Source organism: Periophthalmus magnuspinnatus, chromosome 6 (genome assembly GCF_009829125.3).
Source record: "Periophthalmus magnuspinnatus isolate fPerMag1 chromosome 6, fPerMag1.2.pri, whole genome shotgun sequence".
Classification (NCBI taxonomy): Eukaryota; Metazoa; Chordata; class Actinopteri; order Gobiiformes; family Gobiidae; genus Periophthalmus; species Periophthalmus magnuspinnatus.
In genome coordinates this window covers 17,749,111-17,761,445 of record NC_047131.1, presented here as the reverse complement: position 1 = coordinate 17,761,445, position 12,335 = coordinate 17,749,111, and the positions used below count along the sequence as shown (strand labels likewise).

Below are 12,335 nucleotides of genomic sequence, written 5' to 3'. Positions count from 1 at the left end.
ATCAGTGCACACTCACATTGTGCAAGACACTTCACGCATCTTACATCTACAATTGCGTTCAATTGACTGTGATCCATGGTGATGAGGGTGTTAGTCTGCTCTTCATAATGTGAAAGACAAGAAACCATACTACAGACAGTATTGTTTAATGGTTGATGTAATGCACTATGCCCCTCAGCATGAAGGTTGTTGGTGCAATTCCCGGGTTGTTTGCCATCATTTACATGCAGTTTAATGCAAAGTGTATTTGTAGCTACCAGCCTCAGCATCAAGGGGTCTTCTTCCTGGTATGGTATGAAAAGTTAGAATTTTAGTATTATTATATATTGTACTATGTATCATTGGTATTTTTTATTAATTTCTTCCGTTTTGGATGTGTAAATATACTAAAGTATGGATTCTTATCATTATTAATGCTTTTACTCAGTTACCTTTAGATTCTGTCCTGTTATAGTATAGGTGGTTTTGTCAGTATTGTCTACCATGGGTTTCTGAGTGATGAAAAATTTGCCCCGCTGCCATAGCAACAAACAATTCAAAATTGTGGAATGTGTTGTAATGGTGGAATGTAGACATAGTAAGTGAATATGCATTTTAAAAAGCAAGGCTAAACCATCATCTTGTACATACTTCAGGCTCATTGCTGGTTGAGATGTGGTTGTATTGTACATGTTGTGACGTTGTGTGAGTGGAGAATGGGTCTTACTGTTGACTGAGTGTAAATGTCTTTTGAATAGAGAAATGTCCTCAAAATGCCTATAAACAGGCAGTTGAATCCACTGAATACATTTACTCCTTTATTACCTCTCGAATAAGTGATAAGGCTGTGTCATCATTGAGCCGGGAGCCCAAAGCTGATTGGTGATCCCATTGGGGCCCTCGTCACTTCAGTGCCACATATGAATTTTTTTCAATTCATATTTGAAAAAATATGAATTGAATTCATATTTGGAAAAAAAAAAAGACATCATTTCAACTAGTTGTAAAAAGACTGAAAAATCTAGAGGCTCACAACAGCAAATACCACAAGTATAACAGTATAAAACATGTAAGAAAGGGGGTCTGCCAGAGAAATTTTTTAATTCTGGACATATTTTGCATGATTTCTGATGCATTTTAATGTGTTCCAGTTGTTTAAAGTGGGCTTCCATTTATCAGTTCTTTATGTCATGAAATAAAGAATTAGAGTAGCCAAAAGATGTACTTAAGCAAGAGTACACTTACTTCAAAATCATATCACTCAAGAAGTAGTGATCCAAGTTAGAGTTGCATAAGAGAAACAGCCTGGACAAAACATCAGATTTATAATCATCAGATCATTTGGACTTAATATTAAATAAGAGGATTTTAGGATCACATTATTTTAATGTTTATTGTCAGGCTTTGAATGCAGAGTTGAATTAGGAGACATAAATTTGCATTCAAAATTAGCAGAGATTTTGCGTAAATGTGCATATTAATGAGTAGGGATGCACAGATACCAATACCAGTATCGAGTGCCCATACTCGTACTTGTCAATGGGCTGCTGATACCAAGAACCGATACTACTGTAGTTGTGCTGCCTCTTGTTTAGAGCAGAGCACTGTGCACAGGTGACCATAAAACTGCACATTCATTGTTCTGCACATTAAGCATAGCTATAATCATATGTGACTGTCACATGAAATAGACAAATATTTAGGACTCTTGAAGGTTTTTTATAGTTCACAGAGGATATCAGCGCAGTGCTTGTGTTTACAATAGTAGCATGCTAATGCTGCTAAGTGGTGCTGGCCAGTATTTGCTTGTGCTGCGTTGTAACTTATTATAATTGATGAACAATCGACTGAATAGAGCGGGTTCAGAGCTTTTAAAAGAGGTATAGCATGTCCATATTGGTGTGGCCGTGGTAAAAGTAAAACAACACTCACTGTTATGCTGACAGTGGCTCATTAGCAGTTGGCCCGTTATCCCTGAACTCGTTAGCAGTTAGCGCGGAGGAGCGCTGTCTGCAAAAACAGAGGGTATTTATTAAAGCTAGGAGCTTATCTAAATAAATTATAATGGAATTAATAGCTAACCACAGTGATTTCAGTTGAATTTTAAAACCTCCAAATTATAAGATGAAAAAGTAGGCAATACTATAAAAATCCTATGAAATGAATTAGTCACCATTAGAATCAAACATGTGTATAGATAATCTCTGGTATGGGTACTCAAAATGAAGTACTCGTTTAGCAAAAAGTGGTATCAGTTCATCCTTATATGAGCATTCACAGCACATCCAGGAGTCGTTCACAGGTCGTTCTTTCGTCCAGCATTTGTGACAAAGAGGTGTCTGTCATAATCAACTTTGTTAATGTGACAGGAGCAGTGACCTGCTTTAGTGACACTCACATCATCTCAGTTTAGATCACATCATGCGTCGCTCTGATGTGTGTCCTGTCTGCACAATTATACACATCATCTTCACTGTAGGTCCAATGCTGTAAAGCGGAACATACTTCAAGTCCTCTTTGAAAAGTCCATCTTTCTCCAAAACTAACTAAAGTCTTTTAGTTTGTAAAACAGCCATACAAATGTTCCTCTGCTGCCTCAGCGCTCCCAGAGTGCACCTGGAGGGGAGGGGTCCTTCACACCGGTGTAAACACGTAGCTATCCACATCACGGCCCGACTCAAAAACAAATGTAGGCAGCACATATTTCACTACTGGAAATAAAACACATGTAATCGTTTTAGAGGGATATTTAGACTAGTATAAACATCCGAGCGCTGTTTTGTTTCCAAAAAACCTTCCAATCGTTATTTTCAATATAAATATATTGGCTCTTGGGGCCCTCTGGTGGCCTCGGGGCCCTAAGCAGCTGCTTATAGGCTGGGCCCGCCATGATTATTGGAATGTTTAGGCGTGTGAAAATGGCGTCTTTAAAAATAGTCCTGGCGCTGCCTCTGTGTGTGTGGACTTGTTACTGTTAGTATGAAACAACGGGTCACTGCAGAGGATGAAAACACCAGCACCTCGTGTTGACCTGTTTATCACTTAGGAAGCAGCGCTCTCCTCAGGTTGGCTCAGCATGGGCCAAAAAACTCACTTCAAATCAGCCCCACCTCACGCTGTTCGCTTCCTCCAGCAGCCAGCGCAGGCCAGGATTCAGAGGTATAATATGGTGGTCTTCAAATATAGAAAATAGTACGCAAAAAATATATATGTTTTAAACTTCTTAGGAGTCTATTATTCAAAATTTAAAAATCCATCTCAAATAATTATTTTCAATCTACGTAGTTGTTTTGGCATGGGTTCCTTTTGGGTAAATAGCCTACCTGATATATGTCAGTCAGTTGAACATATTTGAATGGGGATGCACTGATTCAGCTCTTTCAGTTCAGATACCAATTTCGATACTATAGCTTCAAGTATCTGCCGATATCCGATACCAACCAATACCAGTGCAGAGACTGAAAACAGATCCAGATCCTGAAACTGATCTAAATGTTTTATGTAGCTTTTCTTTATCTTTGAAGTAACTACAGAACAACTTTGTATGAATAAATAAAAAACATTCTGAGACTTTCTGGGCTTCCTATTACAACAATATATATGTCTAATCAGGACATCAGCTGAACCAATATTTAGAAGCCAATATCCAATGCCTTCCGTAAGGGTGCGCAATGTGAGAAATAAAATAATCATATATATATTTTTAGAGCTTGGATCACAATTATGTTTTTATCAAAATTAATTCAGCATCATTTCATCCTCCAGTCTATTCTAAAGAGTGTCTACATTTGAGTATAGCACTACAGTATAACAAAAGGACTGAATCACAATACAGTGATCTCTCTAACATAACCCAAACACCACCATCGCTCACACACCACATTCATACATAAGCAAGGCAGGTGAAGTGTCTTGCCCAAGGACACAACAATATGCATTGATGTGACTGGGATTTTGAACCAGCTCTCTGACTACTTAACCACTGCTGCCTCTGTGAAGTAGTGCTGCAGTGTTATCATTTTATCACCATTTAGTCCCACACTACATTTGCACGATTACTAAACTATAAATAACGATGATAATATGAATTTTTCCCATGTATTTAATGTCATTTCTGTTTTAAAATTCACTCAGAGACCCCTGGAGGTGCCTTTTTATCAAAACACCCCAACAATTTATCTGTATTTTTGAGTCGATACCCTGAGTGTGGCACTATACATTAACAGCAAGAAGCCAAGCCCGGTGGACGCATGCCTCCTTGGAGAGTTCAGTGTTGTGGCTGTAGCTCCATTTGCGGAGGTCTGTGTTTGACGCGCGCTGTGGAGGGGGTAGGAGGAGGTGGGAGGGGGTGGGAGGAGGTGGGGGCCCTTTAATGGATCTGACAAGCTCACAGTCATGCACCGCGAGCGAGGTGACCGAAGCCCCTCACTACACACCTGATCACAAATTTAGCCCAGAACAAAGAAGTAACACAGCGCACACATACAGCTTATAGGAGCCGCCCGCCCCCCTCCTGTCGCTACGGTGATACAGGCAGGGGAGGGGAGTTGGGAGTTAGATTTACTCTTTTATTTCAATCATATGTATTTTGCTTGGGCTTGGCGTGCAATGTTTTAAGTACACTGCAAGAAAAAATACTTGAATGCTGAATAGTTTGGACAAGTATACTTTTGTTTCATTGATGGATCTAGATTATGTTGGTTGTTTTCAATTATAAATGATAATAATGATAATGGTGATAATAATGATGATAATAATAATAATGATGATAATGATAATAATAATGATAATGATGATGATAATAATGATAATGATGATAATGATAATAATGATGATAATAATAATGATAATAATGATGATGGTGATAATAATGTTAATAATGATGATAATAATAATAATGATGATAATGATAATAATAATGGTAATGATGATGATAATAATAATGATAATGATAATAATAATGATGATAATGATAATAATGATAATGATGATAATGATAATAATGATGATAATAATAATGATAATAATGATGATGGTGATAATAATGTTAATAATGATGATAATAATAATAATGATGATAATGATAATAATAATGGTAATGATGATGATAATAATAATGATAATGATAATAATAATGATGATAATGATAATAATGATAATAATGATGATGATGATAATAATAATGATGATGATGATGATAATGATAATAATAATGATGGTAATGATAATGTATGTCATATAATAAGATTTGGGCTGCATTACGCTCATCTTTTAATAAGTGTGTTAGAATGCTGTTAAAGGTCCTATATTGCACAAATTTGACTCTTGTGAGCTTTATGTCATGTCAGAATGTTGTTACCTCATCAAAAACATACCGGGAGTTGTGTTTTGTATCATTCACATGTGTTTAAGTTATTAGTCTATCTAGATCCCCAAAGCAGTTCTTCCTTGTGATGTCATGAAGTTTCCAAGTTAACAGCTACATTTTACATTGTTTTCAGTAGAGACAAGTAATTCCAGAGCTGAAAGTGTCCCAGTGATTCTAGGGAAAATGTATGGAGTTTAAAAGCACAGTTAAGCACGTCCATACCACATCATAAAGTGGAACAAAGTGTTTTCTGTTTGAGCGGAAAACTAAATGTGCAATATTTGTGTGTTAAACATGTGTGAATGAAACCAAACTAAACTGTGGGTATGTTTTTGATCAGGAAACAACATTATAACATAGATAAGAAATGCAATAATATGAACCCTTTAAAATGAGCTTAGATGACCTTTATTTGTGTCACAACAGGGTCAAATTCCAGTGTTGCAATGCACATTTCAAGAATAACAAGAAAATAGAAACGGGCATTCAAGAGATAAAGATAAATTAGGGGGAAAAAAAGCGCCCCCCGGTGAGAGCCGGGTCCACATAATGAAACTGATGAAGCAGCGGACAGACCCAGACTCCTCTCCACATAATTTAATCAGAGGAACAGCGCTACACTTTAGCTGTTGGGACACATTGGTTTATTTACTGATCTTATGCAGTTATGTAATGGTGAAGAAAAGACATTACCAGCAGCGTTGTATACGTGATATGCTCTGTAAAGGTTTGACAAAGGCTGTTGGAATCTTACTGTCTTATATATTGTCCTTCAAGCCAATAGGCTGGAGGATTTAACGATCAGGATGGTGTAGGGGTGGGCGATATTGCTAAAAATGAAAATCTCGTTATATGTATTTACTGATACACAAAATATGGTGACACATCCATTCGAAATATGTCTGTATTCTGTACCAGTTTATTTAAAACATAAACAAGAAGGTAATTGTAACATTCAGATCAGAAACTCTTGAAATCTTGGCAGCGATTCCATATAGGTGAAGTTAGCATTGAAATCAGCTGCAAATCTGTATATTCATGTACAGTATCTTACTTTTATTTTTGTCAATGTTGGGACTTTGTTGTATAGACGTAGTGATGTTTATGATGATAATTATGATTCAATACAGTTGCTAAATGCAAAACTTGAGTAAACACAAGTTGCATTAGTGAATAGATTAGACTGAGTGATTGGTAATACTAGTAAGTGCAGTATTTTTAGTATTTATTGGGTCAATTCTAGTTCACTCACCAGCTAACATTATATTCATCTTTGTAAAGGCAGTTCTAGCACTACGCAACTTCTCTTACCTGCTAGACTGCATGTTTCTAGATATGTTATTGCTTTGCCTAGAATGTTCCACATTATGGCATTAAACTTTTTTATCTCCATGGAGACAAGCAGATGATTCCACCAGCCTAGTTAGTTACTGGTCAGATCTATGCAAAGGCGAGCACGCTCACTGTAAGAATGCATGTTATTTAAAACTTTCATTGTAGTAATAAAAATACCTGTAATTGAGTGAAGATAAAAGATAACTTTAATTCCATACTGTGGAGCATTACAGATATTTGACAATCACTCGGCGAACCTTCAACCAGAAAAGTTACATAGTGCACCTTTAATCATATCAGATATAGTAAGTGGTTTGTATATTGAAGGTAAATGTAAGTATATTGACATGTATTTATAAAGACAACATGATTATATATAGGTTTTATTTGTGCAAAAAAAGAAATTTTTTTGCACATATAAAATTTTTTAAGACCTTTCATACCGTTACATTTTCATACCTTTATATTTTACTAAAGAATGAATGACAAATGCCTAAATGCGAGCGCTCCAGTTTGATCATGTTGGTAATACTCCCTCACATCTGTCCCCTCTCCTCACTAATCAGTTCAATTAGGGACCATCTACGTTCTCAATTTGCACATCTTTGAACACCCCTAAAGCCATCATGAAATCATCATTTAGGTGAGAGCAGGTGGAAGAAGGACATAAATGAGATCCAAATCGCCTCAACAGGAGCAAAAATGAATCTAACCTAGTGATGTATGCAAGGCGATGTGAGGGGCATGGCCAGACCACTCTAATGGCAAATATATACCATTGAACGGTATAGAGATTTAACTTTAACATATGTGCTCATCGAAGCTAAGAGTTATAGGGGCCAATTTGGAGCCGAGTTCCATATTTGGAATTCCGACTGAGTATCATAGCAACCAAAGAGCCAATCTGGAGTGAGGCTGTTGAAGGTAACGCCTCTTTTCATCTGCATCGCTGGTTTAGCTGGGAGCAGGCGCTTTGCAACGCAGTTAATCAAACTTGTTGCTAACACTAGTGGGAGCGACCTCGGGGAAAGTCAGCACCTGATTTTGTGTTATTAATGTTCATATCTTGATTTATGGACACAATAGCGAAATAAAAATACCAGGATCATGCGGAGTGGGTCAATACGAACATTTTAAGACCAAAATGACAAGCCTGACAGCAGCAGTTACAGAGAGAGCATGTGACAGGTTATGTCCATTTATATATACAGTCTATGGTCGCAACACAAATGCAGGACACTTGCTTGAGCGTTGTGAAATCAAATACCAGCTTGGGCGAATGTCTCTCCCCAATCTCTCTCCCATTTCATGCTGCTTAATATATCACACAAAAATTCCTACGATACAGTCAAAAGAAATATGGAAAAAATATAGTGTGATTAAATTTGTCCAAAAAAGTTTAATTTCAGTTATGAGTATGAATATCCTTGTTTTGTTGGTGTAAATATAGTTTTACTGTACATGTGCATTTTTGAAGCTCACAAACCGATCCTGAAAAGAGTTCCAATTTCCAGAAAACTATTAAAACATAGTTAAGATATTTATATGTATGAATCATATAAAATGACCATTTCACCATTTTGATAAGGTTTACAGTTTTACTTCCTGGTTGGACATGGGCAGCAGATGTGACATGGTTTGAGGTGACTATAGCAACGATAATGTAAACAAGGGTTAAAGTTCAAAAGTTCTTATTAAACAAATGCAAATAAATGACAACACCTTTATTTTGCTAAATGAATGCGCTCCTTGAATGTAACTTGCTGATGAAATGTTGCTTATTGATGACATACATTAAGAGTTTGCTTTTTAGAACTCATCGCTACTTCCTGTATTTAATGTTTTTTTTCCTTTACAAACTGGCACTTGACTGATGTAAAACGATGATAAATATTGAGCACATGTATTATTCCACCAAATGAAGTCTTACTAATAAAAAACATAAAAACCTGTCATACGCACAAGTTTTGCCGTATTTATGTTTCTAAGGATGGGATATAATCGTGCCCCTTCGTCGACTGTAGAACTCATTTACGAGTTGCCAGTCCACAGTTACTTTTTTTTTCCCAGTAAGTGCAACGTTGTCCTTGAAACTCAAATAATTGTAACCCAAAAGCATGCCAGTCGAGACACCTCGGTCAAGACATCGGTCAAGTCTTATCAACTTAAAAAAAAAGCACATTTCGGCAAGAATTTGAAAGTGTAGATTCCTATTTGCAAATTTTGAACAAAAAACTCCACCCCTGTATTTTATTTTAGCTTTTTAAATGACAGCTTTAACCCACAATGCATGTTATTTTTATACAGCTTGACATTTCCAGCACTGCATTGCCATAACTGTAAAGCTTAACATGTACACATTCTTTACACTCGAGTTATGAAGGACATTGATAAATATGTGTTGGCTTTTCTGATATAATTACTTAAAGACGTTGTTGAGGAAGGTCACGGAAATGGAATACGGTATGTGCGCGACCTCTGCGTCATCGCTGGCGTGTTTTTGGACCTTCTGTCAAGTGCGTGAATCCACCTTTGCCACGTTTTTTTTCTCTGTTAAATTGGAAGCTAATTACATTTCTTAGCAGTGTGAAATTAAGTCTTCTGGCTGCGTCGCCTGTGAATATTATAGGTAATTACAGTGTCATCGCTATCGCCTTGAGCGCTCTCGGCTGACTGCTGGCTGAATAAAACCACCCGGCGTGTGCATTTTACCAGCGACGTGACTCCAGGTTAAAATAGGGAGCGTTTGATTTCCGTGTCTCTGTTGGCCTGCAGAGTGGAAGGTGTGAAGGGAAGAGCATTTAATGAGAATCACAAAGATGCTTTTCGAAACGTCGTCAGGGGTCAAAGTCGCGCAGCTAGCTAGCATATCCATCCTTCGCTCGCGTAATGTTCGGAAAAACCCTTTGAATAAATAAACATTTGACCCTTTTTGAGTTTTCCACGCATACTCTAACCTTGTCTTATGATGTTTTTGAACAGTTATTTCCAAGTCCGCCAGCAAGCAAGACGTGCTCATTTGAACTCTGTGAAAGAAATGTGTGTATTAGCGCTGGTTCTCTATAAAGCAGCGCTGACACTATTAGCATAATATAGTGCTGGCTCATGTGCTTTTTAAGGGATGGCACACTGGAGGTTGTGTTTTTCCCCTTCTTGGTTTGTTGGTGCTTTCAGGCAGAATTTGCAGAGGTGCTTCAGGTCAGGTCTAAAATCTGTCTAACTCTACTTTGCACAAATAAATAACATTCAGAACTACACTTAGGATGTGGAGGCTTCTCTTAGCTTGTTAAAAACAGCCTGTTTTTGTGCACTGAAGCTAAGGCAATTTGATCTTTTCATGTCAGACTAATATGAACAATTTTGTGTTTCGAAGTAGTTTTGCTTTCAATGGGAATGCTCACGATTAAATGCAGGCAGGATTCCTGCCAAATATTTGCACTTCAAAAATATATTTCATAAAACATCTATATTTGGATTAAATTATAAAAGAATAATATTGTAAGATTTTTTCCCACCTTTAAAGGAATTGTATGTAGCCTGTGTTCTTACAGTTTTAAAAAGGTACCTAATCACATTTACATCTCAATTGCCAGTGGCTAAACCTGCAGACAGAGGACACATACAAGTTGTTCTTATTCTCACTATATGAACAGGCCACATCTCATGTTAAAGCTCAGAACCTCTAGAATTCTCTCACTGAGCTGCAGAGGCTGCACTAGCACTGATTCATGATTGGCAGGTGCTGGGGTTTAAGTAGTGAGGATTCAGATCAGAGAGAGGCATTTTAGGTTCAAACCAACTGGATTTCAGCATTGAAACTGGCAACTCAAATGAGACACTGTGTCTGATTCTGCTTTTTGATTGGATAATTGACTTCAGAGCCAAATGGGACGTCATGTCCAATAATTTTTGTAATTTACAATGAACCACCATTAGAATTGTTATTGATTAAAAACTAAACAGGTTTACGTAGTATCTGGAGACAGATATGTGAAGTCTGACATTTAAAATCTAAATCTTATATAAAGTTCCTTTAAAGGTGCACTATGTAACTTTTCACCATGTCTCCATGGAGGAGATCTTGCTCTACCTGGATTGTATCTAATCTATTGAGACAAGCTGAGGCAGCACTAGACTAAGTTACAGATCTTACAGATCAGATCTGAACTTGAGTAGTACTTGAGTATTGAAACTGTGCATTGATGATTGAAGTGAACCAGCAGAATGTGGTTAGTGCATGTGATCAAAATTAGCTAAAAGATAAACTAAGGTAAAAGAAGGTAAAAGTTTTTAATAATATATTTTCAAGAGTCACCATGAACTGTGAATATGAAATACATCATGAGATGAATGAAAACATTAAATATTGTCTGTACACTCGTTCAGTAATTATAAAAAGTAATCCTTTCATGTCCTCTTTTGTCTCTGCAGCAATGGTACACCACCTCTATGAAGTCCATCTGTGTGTGGCTGACTGACCGCCTGGACCTGCAGCTTCACATGTACCAGCTCAAAACCCTCATCAAAATCGTCAAGGTAACACGCTATTATAAATAGTCTTTGTGTTTTGAAATGGGTGAAGGAGGACTCGGGCCTCAAGATGTTGTATATTGTGAAAGTAATTAAAATTGATTTTGTGAGGGTTTTAGTATAACCATAACACACTTAAAGGCACTTCTGTCTTACTACTATGACTAATGTGAAAGAGGTGTCAAGAATTGTGTTATGAAAATTGTGAAACTATAACAATGTAAATGCAAACACACAAACGCTCTTAACTTCCACTTCTGTTCATAATACTTCATTAGTATTGCACAATTTCAACTTTGGCAAGCTTCTCAAGGCTCTATACTGAAGTAGGGTTTGAAAAACAGATACTAATCAATATTAAAACAAGGATAAAAACTAGATACTCATTTGAACAAGTATTCAAAAGTCACATTCATAGGACAGAAATGAACCATTCCTGCATAGCTTTAGACCTTGAGCTTGTCGATAAGACGACATGGACCACTATGGAACATACCTGCATGGCTGAGGGATTACACAGATATAAGCCCACATGGTAATATAAAGGAAAGTACTATAGATAGTAGATTTAATGCTGAAAATGATCATTATGGTATCAGTATCTAGTCTATTCCTTAGTATCAAAATACAATCGAGTTTGAAATTGTAGTATTGTAACACTATACTGAAGTAATTTTTCTTTTTTTTTTTTTTTTTACTCCAAACCTGGTGGTGATATAAGCTATAGCCACAGCTGCCCTGGGAGTCGGTTGACGTAAGCAAGGCTGGCAATTTATACACACAACATTCACACTAAGCAAGGTGGAGGAAGTGTCTTGCCTAAGGACACAACGACGGTATGCACTAGCCGTAGCTGAAACTGTACCGCTGACCTTAGAGTAGTGGTACTCGAATAGCTCGTCAGTATGGTGGTTTGCCTAATTTAGTTTATTTAATCAAGTTTTTCTTCTCCTTTTGGCAATTTGTTGTTTAGACCTACAGTGGAAACAAATTTAGACCTGGTTAAGTCCTAGATTAGACCTGGAATAGTCCTGTTATATACCTCATTTAAATCTGGTTGTGTACTCGGAAACCCAAAAGTTTTTCTTTTGGTGATACTTGGTGTGAAAAGATATATAGCTCA

At 37.0% G+C, this 12,335-nt stretch overlaps 1 protein-coding gene across 1 annotated transcript in view; it reads left to right on the top strand.

Moving 5' to 3' along the window:
- cadps2 (Ca++-dependent secretion activator 2) overlaps positions 1-12,335 on the top strand; it is a 244,053-nt gene that overhangs the window by 229,536 nt on the left and 2,182 nt on the right. The window contains exon 28 of the mRNA XM_055222491.1: positions 11,114-11,218. Coding sequence (XP_055078466.1) covers positions 11,114-11,218 — 105 coding nt within the window. The remainder of the gene's footprint in view (positions 1-11,113; positions 11,219-12,335) is intronic.